Genomic DNA, 17,023 nt, shown 5'->3' with positions numbered 1-17,023 from the left:
AGTGACACTACTGGTATCATTATGATGTGAAATTAAGGGCGTCTTTCCAAAATGCTCAGTAAATAAAGGCTCAAAACATTTCAAAACATCCATCAACAATCTTTGCTCTTCATTAATCAGTTAAAAAAACTTGAACATGATTAATATTGGTTATAGAGTCAAAACATCATTCCTCCAAATTTTCTCCTTCCAGCCCAGCCTGGACAGGGAACACCATTGCGGCCCTTTCAAAATAAGGTTTGAGCCTGTTTGCATGAACCGTTCTGTGCTCACCTGTGCTCATCTCCTGAATTATATAATTATCCCGAGGCAAAACTTTTGCACCCTCAAAAGGCCCTTGCCAAGCCACGGCAAGCTTAACCACAGACTCCATACTCAATAGCAAAACCTTATCTGCCACAACAAACTTGCGAAGTTGGGCTTTGGCATCACAATAAGCCTTTGGCTTCTGCTGTGCCTGCCTTAAGTTTTCACCAGCTATTTCTCTCACACACTGCATGGTTTACTGGAGCTCTTGGAAATAAGCACACACATTCTTAGGGCAACTACCATCAGTCAAACGTCCCTATTTGGGCTAACTAAATTCAGAGGGCCCCTCACATCACCACCAAACAGCAACTGATTCAGCGAGAAGCCCACGCTTTCTTGAAGAATGTCTCTTAAAGCAAAAATAAAAAAAGGTACCGCTTGATCCCAAGTTTTTGTATGAACTTGAACATAAGCCTTCAACATTTTCCCTATGGTTTGTACAAACCTTTCCATTAGCAGCTGGTTTATATTCAACAACAGGGGTATGCTGTATTTCAGTCAGTTCACAAAGTTTTTCTATAACCTGTGACATTAAATTCGGTCCTTGGTCAGTTACCAGGACCTTCATAAATCCATATGTAGAAGCAAATTCCACTAGAGAGTTTGCAATATTCAGAGACAATATATGCAACGGATATGCTCAGGGATAGCGGGTAGCATGGTCCACCATGACCAAAATATATTGCTTTCCAGTACTAATCATTGGTAAAGGTCCCAATGGATCCAAACTAACCCTTTGAAAAGGTTCAGTAATTACCGGGAAAGGCTTAAGTTCACTCTTGGTCTTATCTTTGGGATAACCCACCCTTTGACACACATCACAACTCTTGCAAAAATCTTTTACAGTCTTGTTTACAGTAGGCCAGTAAAATTGCCTCTGAATCCTGGCCAGTGTTCTGTTAATCCCATGATGACCCGGCAGAGGTATGCCATGAGCTAGATTTAAGATCTCTTCCCTATATGTCTGGGGAACAACTAGTTGCTTTACAATATTGCTCTTCTCTGTGTAGCCAGACTTAAACTGTTCTCTGTACAATAGTTTATTTTCCCAAAAAACCCCATACAGGATTATTTTTTTAAACCATAGTGGGAGAAAACTCAATTTTACCCTGCACTTCAGCTAACATTAAGCAAGATCTTTGGCTACTTTTGAATTGCTCAGATGCCAAATGGCCTGAGGCATCCAGGAGGTCTGAAAAGGAAACATTAGCCTGTTGCATCTTACCTTTTCTTCAGACACCTCATTCCTCCCATCACCCTTATTATGGTCATGCTCCTTTTTTCTGGATTGGGACCTGGTAACAACCTTCCCAGACATACAGATAAGATCAGCCCCCACAATAAATTTAACATTTGCATTATCATGCACAAGGATTTACATATCACTGCTTATTCCATCCATGTCTATGTTTACAGTCACCAAACCATGTACATACCTTGTGATTCAAAGGGAATAATTCTTGTCTTTCCCATCCTCTTATATTCAACAAGGTTTAACAATTTCCTATTAATAGAACTGAGATCTGCAGCAGTATCTACAGTCCCAGAAACAGAGAGATGCCCTCCCAACCCTACAGTCTTATGCCTAAACAGATCTATCCATTGTCTTTGTTAATTTGGAATGACTTTTGCTATATTTAAAACCTGCTGTCGTCTTACTTCCACTGAAGCGTCCTCAACGACAGTCGAAGCTAAATCACATCACCAGATCTTGCTATCTAGGCTACAATCGCTGGGTCAGGCCAAGTATGCTGAACTCTCTTTACAGTCACCTGGGGGATTTCTTCAGTGCTTCTGGTCTCCGGAGACTGATTAGGTGAAGTTTCAGAATCTTCCCAATCTTCCGTCTGAAACAAAACTTGATCTCCTTCATACATCTGGATCTTACCTTCTTTACGAAGAATAGGGCACTGATTTCTAAAATGTCCCACTTGATTACAGTTAAAACAGGTCACCGCCTTGGGCATAGAAGCTTCCTATGGTTTCACTGCTTTAAATGGCATCTCCTTCTTTAACTGAGCAGATTTCACTCCTTCTTTATCAGGAAGCCAAATTACCAGGAGCCGGATAAGAGAATGTTCTCTACATCTTAATAATCATCATGTGGTCAGCAAAAGGGGCTAGCTCTTGAAGATTGACTGCATCTTTCACCTTCACCATGGCAGAGATATCCTCTGGCAGGGCATGATAAAACTGCTCATGCACAAGCATCTTTAGCTGATTTGACAGCAGCAGCACAAAACCATTGCTGAGCAACATGCTTCAGCCTGGCCACAAAGGCCACAAAAGTTTCTTTAGGTTTAGGGTAGGCCTTCCTCAGCTCATCTTTTAGCTGAGTTTCAGTCTTTTTAAATCGGGCTAAATGTTGCCTCTCCAGCAAGGGTTAACTCACCAAGCAGCTGGGCTAGTTCACTGGACACGTCCATCCAGACAGCTTGAATGTGATCCTGCCAGGGAACTTCATTACTCTGCAGGGCTGCTTCAAACATTGCAATAAAGCTGTCAACAGAATCCCTGAGTTGATACTTGGGAAAACGTTTCTTTTGCCAAGCCGAAGATCTTTCTTTCTGTTTTTCTTTTGCTAACAAATTCATTGTAGACTGTTGATTGCCCATGAGGACCTGCAGCAATTTCATCCAGTCCTTTTTACACCCACTGGCACAGCGGAATCAGCGGAATCTGAGCAACCACATCTATGCCCTCTGGGCATAGGTGACCCTCTGGAACACTCACTCAGCTGCTCTTCATCATCATCGACAACCACCAACCTCTTGCTCACGGCGGCTTCCTTCTGGGTTCCAAGGCTTTGGACTCCCAGATCAGCCTCCGCCCCTCAAGGTCGGCATGGAAGTAACGCTTCTCCTCGAATCCTCGAGGGTTACCTGGAGTTCTGCTGTGTGCACCAACTGTGGCTGCAATTGGTGAGGTCTCACTGTGGACTCTTGAAGCCTCAATTCAGGAAGGTTCTTCTCCATAACCACTCCTGATAAAAACTGACAGATCCAAAAAAAAAAATCCAGTTGCTTTTGTGCCAAATGAGTGTGGTTCAGAACATCACGCAGGTTCCTGAGTACTCACCCAGGACCTACTGGTGCGTGGGCTCTTTTTCTGAACCAAACACTTCACACAGACAACATATAAAAATTAGTTTTTACATTTATCAAAAGGAAAATAATTCAAAGGCACTGATATTGGCAGGTGCAGGTAGTACAAAAAAGAAATAGGAAAAAAAAGCTGTTAGCATAACAAACAAGAGTTCCAGTATAATCCAGTCAGAAATGTCCACTCTTGTGTAGCCTTGATTTCAGAGAGCAAGCAGATTCATTCTTATTCAAGTCAGGAACAGAGTTCAAAAAGTGACAAGCCAAGTCAAAGTGATAACACTCTGTATCAGCACAAGAGGACAGCCAGAAAAAATATACCTCTAATACACCATACTAAAACTATATAGAAAAGGACTTTACCCCATGTGGTACTTGCCGAACCAATGGGATTACTTCACTAATTAAACCATAGTGCAAGCTGTTATCTCTAAGGTTCCCAGGTGGAAGCAGTTACAGAAACTAAAAGAAATGCTACTCCAATTAACTTGTTCAACAGTTTTTGTGACTTTGACAGGTGAAAGCCAATCTCTTTCACAGCTGCGTCTGCTAGAAAAATGAAATAGACAGACAGGACATTTTAGTTTCTAAAAATCATACAAAATGGCTACCAGTATGTCAACTTAATAATAAATTAAAACATACTTTCTTTACAACCTCTGTCCACATTTTCCTCCTACTTTGATGGTACTGTTTGAAGCCAAGGGAAGAGCATTTGGGGAACCTGTAATTAAGAGCCTCCTTTCTTCCTTGGAAACGAGAAGCTCTGAGCGATGCTGTTTCCTCTTTTGGGGAGGCATTCCATTACGACAGCAGATGCTACTGATCAGTTCCTACACTCATCTCAATCTTCATATGCCTACCAATCAATGTACCCCAGACAAGGGAAATGGTTAAAGACAACCTTAGTGACCACACTAGAAATAAAACAGGGAACAAATCAAGAGTAAATGTGGAACATACATGGATATTTATGTACTTAGCATATTTATATTCTGCATTTCTCCTCAATGGGAGCCAAAGTAGCTAACAATACTCAAAGAGGAAAGAACAAACCAAACAAAAAAAAGGAGAGGAGTCTTCTGACAGTTAAGCAGACCTTCTCTCTTCACAGTCTGGTCTTCTGCCCAACTGTAAACCTAATTCTCAGGCTAAGAGCTAAAGGACAAGAGTTGTTTGCTTTGCAACTCTAGCCATGCTGAGACCTTGTATCCCTGTGTGCAGAGAGGAGAGGGATAAGCTTAGTGACATGTTATTTATCTGCTGCTAGTTAGATCTTCCCCAGTCTCCCTCCCTCCAGAAACAGTCAGCACAATTATCTGGTAATGTGATTGAGTGACAATATAGAACTTAGGGGAACAGGTACAGACAGATGAGAGGATTCCAAGATGGAGATGAGAAACAGCAGCCTGTTCATGACCACATTTCTGTGCACATGCCCACCATTTGGTAGTTGTCTCATCAGTTAACCTGTACAAATGCTTTATTACTGTGCTTCTGTATTCTCATTGTGATGACTAAATAACAGCTCCTTGGTCTTGATTGTAGATTGTCTCTTGACATTGAACCAAGAGGTGCAACTTTCCTACAGTTACGGATTACTTGATCAGATGGCTTGTACGTTTCATCTCTCTGAACTGTCTTAACAGGCAGGACTTGTGGAATGGTTCTGTCATTTGAGAGGTGACTATAATTACAGCAGTGTGGTTGGGCCTACCCTGTTGGGTCTTTCTGTAGAAAAAGCAATATATTGGATTGAAGTCAACCTCCTCCAGCAGCAGATTTAGCAGAAGGGAGATACCAGATCAGTCCATTGAGATGTCTTTAAAATGAGGTGTTTGGGGATAATACTTTGTGGTTTCTTTTGTGCAAGTTGCCATTGCCGTTGCTCCTTGCTTGCGTTTCAGGGATGTGCTCGAGTAGGTCTGAGTGCAGGTACAGGAATTGGTGTTTCTTCTGCTTTGGTCAGCAATCAAAACTCCAACAATGAAAATGACAACAATAACAATCACCAAAACAATAATGCAAACATACATCATAACAATCACCAGCAGCCAAATGACCAGAATGAGGAGAATGAGTTGCGACAGGAGGAGCAGGGTGAAGAGCAGCAGATTGCAGCGGAGGGTAAATAACTCTTGGACAGTTTCATTTCATTACTTTTTGTAGCTCCTTGACAATGACTAATGGGGGATATTTAATACCTAAAATTGTTAATGGGTAACTTAAAAGTTGTAAGTTTAGAAAAATATATTTGGATGTCAATTGGATAACTGATTTTTTTTAAATTCACAGTTGTATCTTTAAAATGTCTGGTAACACATTTCAGTTTCTTATATGTGCATAGTCTTACACAGCGTTCCTTTTGACCTGGCAGCACTCTGGCTAGGCAAATACAGTTTTTGACTACCGCCATATGGCTTTAAATAAGCTTGTCATCTTTTTTTCCTGCTCAATAATGCCAACAAAACTGAGTGTTGCTTTTGGCATAATAGACGTCATACATTTTCTGCAACGGGAAAGTTTAGTATGCTAGTGCCTCAGTAAAGATTATTTTTCTGCTCTTTCTTGAGGGCCATACTTTATGTCCTGAGAATCTCCTGTAGATGCTTTTATAGTATTGAGCCATCAGACATTAGAGCTATATCTTCCAAATTGCCCAAGAGCTACTTTATGGACACAGACAGATGCTCTTCTCGAGCATCCTTCAAAGTCTTCCTAAGATTGCCAGGGAGTTATGTGTTAATCGCTTGGCTGAGTCATCCTTCTTGTCTGGGCGGTTCCTATCTCCCTTTGCAGCACTTAATGATATGGAGGAGGTGGCTCAGGAAGATGGAGCAGCTCTGGCAGAGAGCCAGAGTGAAACCTCTGCAACAAACCAGGCACTTATTCCCATGGAAGTTGATGAGGAACAAGCAGGTATGTCAAGTCTGCATCTTTCCCGTCCTCTTGTAGCAACAGGTTTTATTTTGGGGAAAATAAAGTATTATAAAGAACAATGAAATAACTTTTAAGCAGTCATGGCTGAATTAAGTGACAGTGAGCAGGACTGAATGCTCCTTTCAGATATTCCAAGAGTTTCATTTTGAGATAATGTCATCTTGGCAGTCCTTTTGTAAGGCAGGCTGATCTCATCTCAGTATTACTGATACAGGGACTGAGAGGGTGGCTTCCTTAAAGTTTGTACAATATCCCTCCGTAACACTCTCAGCTCTAACCGTAACACCACCATTCACCTGAGTTACTGCACTGCATTAGCTCCATTCACATGGCACAGCATTGTGCATGTACTGTGCAGTTGATTGGAGTTCTTTGTTTATTACCAAATGCTCATATAATGGGTCACAATGTGGTATAGACAACAGTTTGTCGGTGGGGGTGGGGTGGGGGTTGCCAACACTACTGTCCCCTCCTCCTCGCCAAGTCTTCTGGTTTCCCCTTCCCCCGCACTCAGCTACCTCTCCTCGCTGCATCTAACCCTCTCCCACCTTCCTCTGTCTTTCCTTCTACACGCTCTCTCTCTCTACCATCCACCACCACCTCCTCGTTCTTCCCTCCTCCCTTCCTTTTATCCTTTCTCCTCAGCGATCTCCCACCCCCGGCTCCCCCCAATCAGGCCTCTGGCCCCTCCCCCTCAGACGTGTTCACCCGATTCCTCAGCTGGACCCCACCGTCTCTGCCATGCCTGCCTCTGGGGTGGCTAGCTGGCTTGCCGCCACTTCCAGTTCTTCCTGGGAGAGCCGGGGGTCAGCTGGCACCTGCCTCGAATCGGGTTGGGCATCTGCTGTTGCCATGGGGTGTGTCCCCCAACTTCACCCCCTTCGCCTGCTTTGCCGCGGACCAGGGGATAGTGGGGGCACCTGGTACTGGCCTTGGCCAAGGCTGTACCTTCTGGGCCGTGACCGGGTCACCAGCTAGCCCTGCCACCTTGCCCAGCCTCTCTGCAGCCAGGGAATGCCGGCAGTGGCCAAGGGAAGCCTCGCCAGCTGTCCCTCCCTGGCCATCCATCCTGGGGCTCTAACAGCTTCTGATAGCTGGCCAGGACACTGGCCAAGGGTGCAGGTGTTGGTGGGGTCCCCTCTGCAGTGGGTTACCTGCTGTGGGTGGGGAGCTCTTAGGTCCGGGGATATAACAGCAGATTGTCCAAAAGCTAGCTGGTCTGGCCCTGTGCTTAGAATCCAGGGGAAAGGGAATAAGGTGCGTAGCCAATGTGAACAGCATGGGGACTACAAGAATACTGATCTGTTGGAACTCTTTTCCAGGGCCCAGTGGCCTTCAACCTAATGTAAAGCTAGCGCCTATTACTGTTCATGACTCAGATAGTGAAGATGAAGATGAGAACATGGCAACCTCAAGATCCTACATTACAAACAGCATTGCACAAAGTTATTCAGATGGAGAAGAGAGAATGAGAGACCCTTTGGAAATCCGGGAGCCTTCAGGTGAGAGATTGGGTATGTTCTCTTCTATGTATGTAGTAAAACTAGTCTTTTTTGAGCCATGATCATATGATACATGAAAGGGAGCTTACCATGGGGTTTAGGTACCGTATATACTCGTGTATAAGTTGACCCGCATATAAGTCAAGGCACCTAATTTTACCACAAAAAACTGGGAAAACTTATTGACTCGCCTATAAGTCGAGGGTGGGAAATGCAGCAGCTACTGGTAAATTTCAAAAATAAAAATCGATACCAATAAAATTACATTAATTGAGGCATCAGTAGGTTAAATGTTTTTGAATATTTATTTCAAAGAAAAACAGTAAACTAGCTCTGTAAGTGGAAAAGAGGGTCAACAAGAACAATATGGTATCAACAATAACTTTAAAAGTACAAAAACCTTAGCTTTTTTGTAAGGAACGGTTTTAAACAATGGATCTTACAATAAAAACTGGAATGAACATGCCTGTTCACTGTGACTCAAAAACTACTCCTGCTTTTAAAGAATAATAAATAGCTCATTATTTTTAGTGTACATATTTTTAAAAAATTGGTAATAATGGCAGGTGCCTCAATTTTAGGAAGGAAATATCTCACACACAACCTGTCAGGGGAGGAATGTTTATGTTAGCAGTACCAACATTTCAGAGTATCTTTAGGAGACCCTCCTGATGATGCCACCCAGGTTTGGTGGTTTAGGGGGTCCAAAGTTATGGACCCTCAAAAGGGTAGCCCCATCTACTATTAGCTTCCATTGGAAACAATGGGGAATGGGAGCACCCACTTTGGGGATCCATAACTTTGGACCCCCTGAACCAAACATCACCAAACATGGCTGGTATCAGCAAGAGATTATCCTGATGATACCACCCAGGTTTAGTGAAGTTTGGCTCAAGGGGTCCAAAGTTATGGACCCTCAAAATGTCACCCCATCTACTATTAGCTCCCATTGGAAACAATGGGGGATGGGGGCACCCCCTTTGGGGGTCCATAACCTTGGACCCTCTGAACCAAACTTGGCTGGTATCATCAGGAGTGTCACTTGATGATACCCTGAAAATTTGGTGCCACTAGCCTAAAAACTGCGCCCCCTGGCAGCCGACAAAGTAAAAACTCTAAAATATTTTTTTTAATACAGCTGACTCGTGTATAAGTCGAGGGGGGCTTTTTCAGCATAAAAATGTGCTGAAAAACTTGACTTATACATGAGTATACGGCAAGTCTACCCTATCTCTTCACTGGCAATTTTTGATATTTATTCATACAGACTGTTACTTGGCATTTGCAATTGATAAAAGGCCACCCTTAATGACATCTTTTTTATAATGCATTTGTTTCCTTCTTACCATGTTGGAGGAAAGTACCATCAGCCCTAGATCTTCTAGAGACCTATCTAGTTCTGATGGTGTCCTCTTCCTTCATGCCCTTGAAGCTGTCGATTATTCAGTGAGGAATGACAGTACAGTTTAAATCTGTTCTCTTTTAACAAGCCTAAATTAGAGATTGATTGTAAGTGGCTGAGTACTCTCACATCCTTTTCTGAGTTTCTCCAAGTCCATTTTAAAAAACTGAATGATGATCTAGTGATCACAGGACTTCCTGTTGAGAGATTATTGTAGTCCCCAGCTACTGTTGTTGCTTCACTTGTTCTGTCCAGTATGATGCAACTAAAACCAGCGTGCGACTGGTTTTACATAATGTGTTTAATGATGATGAAGAAGAGGAGTTTGGATTTATATCCTACCTTTCTCTCCTGTAAGGAGACTCAATGTGGCTTACAAACTCCTTTCCTTCCTTTCCCCATAACAGACACCTTGTGAGGTAGGTGGGGCTGAGAGAGTTGTGAAGAACTGTGACTGGCCCAAGGTCACCCAGCAGAAATGTAGGAGTGGGAAAACAATTCTGGTTCACCCGATAAGCCTCTGCCACTTAGGTGGAGGAGTGGGGAATCAAACCCGGTTCTCCAGATTAGAATCCACCTGCTCTTAACCACTTAACTGGCTCTCATTATTAAAGATTTCAGTTTTTCTGTGTTATAAAGTTAGTTCAAAATCCAAACATTTTTGTAGTCCTACCTATTGTGACTCTGACAGATGTATGGTTGACTATTACATTTTCTTTACTACAGAATTTTTCTTCCACCTTCAATTTTTATTATTCCTACCCCTCAGATTTGCAGATATTAAAGATACATGGGCTATGATAGCATACGGTGCTGCACTTTGCAAATCTTTCTCAAATTTTGGATATGCTGTAGTTTGTCTTATGGAAAACAAATCTATTTATACTATTAAATTACAAAAATTACAAAAACTCTTTTATAGGCAAGTGAAGTTATAAATGAGGCATATGTTGAACCTAAGGTTTGTAAGGAAAGTATCACACAATTTCAATATCTCTTCCCCCCCCCCCCCCGAAAAATTCAGGGGGGAAAAACTTTCCCCACATGGCCTTAGAATATCCAAAACATCCACATCTCTAGAATTAGCTGAGTGTAACAAAGGGTATGAACCTATCAAAATTTATTTGGTTTCAATTATCCTAAGAAATGACCTGGGTAAATTTGGGTAACTTAAAATTCATATCAAAGAAATGTAGGGTTGATTCACCTGAGCTGAATGTTAATTTTTTTTACTAGATAGGTACTGTATAGGAGACTGCTAGTTACAGAAAAGTGATCTTCTTAAGCTTGGCTGACTGATATAGTTTTTAAAAAGACAGTTTGAGGACTAGAGATGTGAAGGCCCTGGAAAAAAACAACAGAACAATTCTGAGATCTCTCAATTTTTTCTGCATTTTTCCAAGCCTTGTTTTCAATTTTTCAGTTGAAAAACTGGAAATTTAGAGTATTAAAAAAAACCCGTCCTAATTTGTCTTGTAGAATGAGTAAAATGCTGTTAAAGACAAGGTGGACATGCTTTGTGGACATAAAAAGATCTCAAATACAAGATGCATTTCTGCACCTAGAAGAATACCTGACCTTCATGAGGGTAATCTGCAGGGCTTGCATTGCTTCCATGGCCCTTTTGGCCTGATTTCTTCTGTTGGGGTTGACCTTTTTACTTCTCCCTCAAACCATTGTGTCACATACACCTGCAGACTGGGCATCAGGTAGCTTATTGCTCTACCTTGCCAGAGGGAGAATAAAAGATCATAAGAGGTGAGACAGAAACTGTACCAAAGGGCTTTTCCGAATGCTTAGTTTAGTCCTAATGTTCCTGGGAGACAATCCACAAGCTTTGGAATCAATCTGGCCACAATTATTCACCTCATCTGCCCTGCCTGTGCATTTTCACAGCTGTAGAATTAATTTTTTTCTACATGTCTTCGGTAATGAGGTCACAACACTCTCCCCCCCTTTTTTTAAAAAAGGCACTAAAATAGCAGTTATTATTGGAGTTCTTAACTATAGGCTTCTCAGGTTCTTTGAATTACCAGTTATCATTTTTAAAAAGGTAAGTCTCTAGCTTTTCCCTCAAGAAAATATAAGGAAAAGAGCATATCTCCATGAGGGAGAGGGCCGGAGACTAGATAAATCAAAACAGTTGTCCGGGCTCAGCTGCAGCGCCCGGACTTGCCCCGCTGGGTCACACACAGGCTGGCACAGCAGGAGATGGAAAGGCTGCAGAGGAGCCTCTTGAAGCCTTAGAAACCTTGTTCAGAGAGGAAGACAGGGAAGAGAGGGGGTGTAGGCCCAGCAAGCCCACAGCTGAGCCAAATGGGGATGATAGGCTGGAGGAGCAGCTCAAACCAGGCAGGGCCTGCTGGCCCACAGCTGAGACAGCTGGAGAAGATGGGCTGGAGAAGCAGCTGGGAGGAGGAGGAAGAATGAGAGGGTAGAAGGTATATAAGGAAGTGGGAAAGAGAGAGTCAGGAGCTGCCACAGCAGCAGGGAATGTGGGTGGTGGTGTGAACAGCCAAGGGAAGGGGATAGCTCAATGGTGGGAAGTGGGAAAGGAGGAGAACCCTGAAGCCTAGACCCCCTATCAGATCCCAGACTATGGTTCAGGCTGGTCCCCACCCTGTGCAGTAACAGGGTGGGACTCTTTCACACAAGCAGTAAACACCTCTCCCTGTGAGGGCACAGGGGAGAGACAAACCCCTGGAAACTCCTCTCCCTGTGAAGCAACAAGGGAGAGGGAGGGTGTGAACTCCCAATACCAGATGGGGGAAGGGAGGCAGGGAGACCTACTTGTAGGAGGGTGGCGTGGGTGAGGGCTACCCCGTGCACCCAGTGCTTTGTGGGCGCAGTTGTCTCCTGGCCCCTTGGGCCAATGGGAAGAGTCATCGTCTGGGGAGACCAACCCCCAGGTTAGGGCAGGAGGGAAGGATACACCGCCCAGGGGCCCAGGTGAGGAGGGGGAATGCCACAACAGTAGGGGGTTAGAACCACCACCACCACCACCCCCCCCGCAAAAAGCCCCAAACCTCAGAGGAAAACTCTAAAAGTTTGATTGAGAACTGAGCTCTAACTAGTAGCCACAGAAGGAATGAGACAGCATCTAACTGGGACTGTATCTAACTGTGTAGATATTATTATTGACCCTTTGTATGACCCTTTTTCTGCAGAAGTAATAATCTATTCTATCTAAAGCAGAGCTGGTTCTTTCTGTATAACTTCTTTTTTCCCTTTTTTTCAAATAGCATAAAATAAGCGTGTAGTAAATCAGCATGTAGTAAATCAGCGTGTAGATTTCTCTTAAAGATTGAGTATATTTGCAGTTTTGCTTGTAGAAAAGTAAGGCATTTATAATCTTTAAATTCTAGAAATATTTCAAATATTGCAAATTGTAATTGTATATGCTTCATTTTATGTTGTGAAAGCTGTAAAATTAGTTTCGGTTTGATAGGACAGCAAGTACTTCATGTATTTCAATTTTGCCAAAATGTCCTTCCCAACCCTACCCTCTGCCCGCCCCCCTCCCCTTGGAAATAATGTCAGGTATTTTCCATGGCTTTAAAATTTTCAGAAAATTTACATCTCTGTTCAGGTCTCTGGTTCAGAAAGTAACTTTTCTTACTACTACTTACCACTTATCCAGTATTATTTTTGTTACAGTGAGCGGCAAAGGTAAAGCTCCACTGCGGAAGGGATGCAACGCCAGCAGGGTGAAGCTGTTTCTTTCAGAGGAGAGCAGCTGTGAAAAGGGGTGTCAGGTCACTAGTGAGCAGATTAAGGCCGATATGAAAGCAGCCAGTGACGTGGCAACCGAGAGGAATAAAAACAAAGACTGTTACCCCAGCTGTGGTGGCATCACAGGACCTCCAGGGACTTCGGCCACTGCTGCTTCTCAAAGCCCTGATGACTCAAGGACAGCAAATAATTCCAGTGAGGCCACTGCTGCAGAGGACCCTGGGAAGTGCCTCTGCAGAAGTGAAGGCTCCAGTGAGAGTGACAATGAAAAAAGCTCTTTTTGCTCCAGGTGTTCTGGGTATGTATCCCAGAGCCAACAAAGGAGGACTGATGGGGAGTCTGATGATGAATGCCCATCTACCAGTGGCACTTGTGGCATGAATGGACCAAATGTGGGAGGGGCAGAATTTTCACTTAGAACATTACCAAACTGTGGTTCTTCAGGGGAGAACAGCAATGAGAGGACTAATGAGAGAGTATCTGGGTCTGCTAATGAGCAACAGAGCACTGCCTCACAGCATGGGAGGTGTGGAGTGGAGTACAATGAAGATTACCCCCGCAGACCTATAACAAGAGCCAGAAGCAAACTTTCCCATGTGCGCCTCATTTCTCAATCAGGTATGGATACATTCACATGAGCTTCATTACATGGAGGTAGTATATTTATTGGAGGATGAGATGGAACAAACATGGTGTCGTCACTGTGAAGTAACAGCAAAACAAGTAAACTATTGTCAGCAGGCATGCATTTTTTCCTTTTGCTTGACAAAAAACTGCCCATTAGTAGAAGTAGAAGATGATTGATTGATGGAAGTGGTGACAGGAGAGCTCTTGCTTCTTGAGAATGATCTGAAATGTCTCCATTAACGTAACAGTCTCGATCCTTGCTTTTAGAAGGCTCTTCCATTTATGTAATACAGGGTCCGTGATTTGTGTGTATTTCCTCAAGTTCAGCTTGCTGTGCCATGTCCTGTACTGTTTTTGAAAGTCCTTGAATCCTCAGGTGTGGCGTGGCTTATGCGGAATGGGGGCTTAAGGTGCTTCAGCAGGGATGGAGGCAGAGAAGAAAGATGCATTCCACAAGCACAGCTGTTCTTTGGGAGCCAACGAATTAGCAATTTTGTCTTTAAAAAAATTAAAGTCACGAGTCTCTTGTGATTGTTAAAAGCACAGTGACTTCCAACTTCAGGCATTTCCATTCACAAATCAGCTTTGCTTAATTGTTGTGTGCAGACAGGTGATATTTATGTAATAACCGACTCTTGTCTGCTTCAGTGAGCAGAACTTGAGTATGTGTCGCTTTGCGGTAAATTTCAGGGGGCATCTGATGTGAATTGGTGAAAAAAAGAGCTGAGCCCAAATATGTTCCTCTTGCACTTTTGACAGAATATCTGTACTTCAGATTTGTTAGAGTCTGCATACTTTACATCAATAACTCTGGCTTAGCGAGGCAAACCTGGCTCATGGTTGTCAGGTGTTTGATCATAGGATTACTGAGTGGAAAGGAACTCTAAAATCCTCAGATGCTCAGCAATACCCAGAACCACCGGCTTATTACTCTTTTGCTAAAAGTTTATTTTTTAAACAGTGGTGCCAGCTAAAGGAGAAGGGTGTCATTCTGTTGTCATTGATTCCACATGCCTTTCTCTGAGCTCTGATCTAGCATTGCAAGACTGAAAGCATGTGCAGATCTGTAGAATGAATAAGTCACTGTTGCCACAGGAGGTGGTGATGGCCACTAACCTGGATAGCTTTAAAAAGGGCTTGGACAGATTTATGGAGGAGAAGTCGATCTATGGCTACCAATCTTGATCCTCCTTGATCTCAGATTGCAAATGCCTTAGCAGACCAGGTGCTCGGGAGGAGCAGCAGCAGCAGCAGAAGGCCATTGCTTTCACCTTCTGCATGTGAGATCCCAAAGGCACCTGGTGGGCCACTGCAAGTAGCAGAGAGCTGGACTAGATGGACTCTGGTCTGATCTACCTGGCTTGTTTTTATGTTAAGTTTTCCAAGACTTACCTCTGTTTCCACTTTGCGTCAAGTTCTGTGTCATGTGACTCGGTGTACTTCAGTTGTGGGAATCTTCTGTCCGTCATCAACACACTAAACTAGTGTGATAGTGCGCAATACTTAAGCAAGTGTTTTATTCTGTATGATGCTGGCTTGTTATGTGTTCGCATTTTGCAAACTTCAGTTCTCTGCAGTGGTATGAAAATGTTTGAATTGCTGCAAATAGATGATTGAATCCTAGAAGTTTAATGCATTATTGGTCCTTGTCAAACTATGTAATGAGCATCTTTTGAACAGGCTTAATTTTGAATATTAGACTTCATATTTATCTCTCTGTTAAACGTATTTAAATCTGAATATGGCAGAAAGAAGGACATTACAGTCAAAATGCATTGCTCACCTGGCATGGTGTAGATTTGTTTTTCTTAAAGACTGATTTTTAGAATACTTTGTGTATAAGCACTTCTAGGATTAATGGAACTTGCTTCCTGTTTAGGGTAGCACGTCTAGGTTGGTGATTCTAAAATAGAGGTTTCATGAAGAGCCATTTTGGTACAGTTTTGATTAAGTAGCAAAATTACTTTCCCTTATACTAATCATAAGCTCCTCTATCCTACTTATTCCACTATTATGGAACTGTTCTTCTAGAAGACATTTTCTCCCCTGAGTTTTAAGCAGCCATTTAGGGATATTCTGTTGCTATTCTGTGCAAAATTGACCACAGTCTTCTTGTTACCCTCCCAACCCTAACCCAGAAGGAGCCAAACCAAAGCCCCGGCATGCAGTGAAGCGAAAACGAACAGCAGACAAGTCTACAAGCACCAGCGATCCTGTGATTGAAGATGATCACATCCAGGTAAGGCCACTTTTACTTGACAGCTTTTTGACACTCTAAATGACTGGTTATTCTTCAGTACCACATGCTGTTTTAGTTGTGATGCCTGGCTGTATTTTTAGGAAGGACACCATCAAATTGAAAAAAAAAATTCTATCTGCGTTTGACAGCACTTCTGACATGAGTTAATCTTGGGGGATTTCAAGCGTATTCTTTTTTGCTATTTTTTTTCCTGACATATTTTGTTCCTGAGCACTTTGTGACCATAAATATTTTCCTTGCAATCTGAGTTTATGACTGTCTCTCTTGCTTCTAAGATTAATGGAAATACCAGCAGGAGACAAGGAAGAAGTTAGGTCATCGTTCTACAGAATGTTGGATGCTTTCTATTTAGCTACTGAATTTGTGGAGTTCTGTTATAGAACTTTGCCCCATCTTTTGCAGCACAAGAGAATAATTTTGATTATGTTTCCACAAGGTGTGTTGCCCATATTTCATTATGTGCATGTGTATGTATGTGGTTCATAAAGCGATCTTTAATTTTAAAAATAAATTTCCTTCCAGGTTCTGACACTGAAATCCAAAAACCTTGTTGGAATCACATTGACAAACTGCGGCATAACAGATCTAGTGTTGAAAGACTGCCCTAAAATGATGTTTATTCATGGTATGTATGTTTGACAATTTTAATTGACTTTTTCCCAAGCTTGGCATATTTTCTGCCCTAAATGGTAGCACCTCATAGTGTCTCATTTAATTCTTTGAGCAGCAATGATTGAGGGAACCCCACAGATTCTGAGGAGATGCCATTCTTCATCTTCATCTCCAGTTGGTACTGTCAGCCAGGTAGGAGGTGGATGGTTCTCTGTAGACTGCTACATTTCTACTAATTGTTGTCAGTTATTGAACTATCTCCCTTACCTTGCACCTATGGACTCTCTGCTGCTGTCAGAAATAGAGCTCAGGAGAGTAGAACATGTAAGAGGCAAGCAGAGGCATGCCTCCCATTAGGCCAAGTGGGCAGTTGCCCAGGGTGCCGCCTTGTGGGATTTTTTGTATTTTCAGTGTTTTTCCGTTTTTGGCCTGCAGCGGGCGCAGTTTTTAGGCTAGCAGTACCAAAATTTTTAGGCTAGCAGTACCAAATGCTCAGATTAGCTTTGTTACAGTGTTGCTCTTTCATTACTTGTTCTTA

The 17,023-nt window shown here is 42.8% G+C and overlaps 1 protein-coding gene across 4 annotated transcripts in view; it reads left to right on the top strand.

The window, feature by feature from the left end:
- The window catches only part of FBXO38 (F-box protein 38), a 39,855-nt gene that overhangs the window by 16,251 nt on the left and 6,581 nt on the right, over nucleotides 1-17,023 (top strand). For 3 of the 4 annotated variants that reach the window (XM_048490094.1, XM_048490096.1, XM_048490093.1), the window contains exons 12-17: nucleotides 5,318-5,537; nucleotides 6,210-6,329; nucleotides 7,673-7,852; nucleotides 12,912-13,604; nucleotides 15,752-15,852; nucleotides 16,396-16,498. In XM_048490094.1, the coding sequence (XP_048346051.1) occupies nucleotides 5,318-5,537; nucleotides 6,210-6,329; nucleotides 7,673-7,852; nucleotides 12,912-13,604; nucleotides 15,752-15,852; nucleotides 16,396-16,498 (1,417 nt within the window). The remainder of the gene's footprint in view (nucleotides 1-5,317; nucleotides 5,538-6,209; nucleotides 6,330-7,672; nucleotides 7,853-12,911; nucleotides 13,605-15,751; nucleotides 15,853-16,395; nucleotides 16,499-17,023) is intronic. The other variant, XM_048490095.1, reaches the window with a different exon arrangement.

Source organism: Sphaerodactylus townsendi, linkage group LG03, assembly GCF_021028975.2.
Source record: "Sphaerodactylus townsendi isolate TG3544 linkage group LG03, MPM_Stown_v2.3, whole genome shotgun sequence".
Taxonomy (NCBI): Eukaryota; Metazoa; Chordata; class Lepidosauria; order Squamata; family Sphaerodactylidae; genus Sphaerodactylus; species Sphaerodactylus townsendi.
Note: the sequence above shows the minus strand (reverse complement) of the source record. Positions and strands in the feature narration are given on the sequence as shown.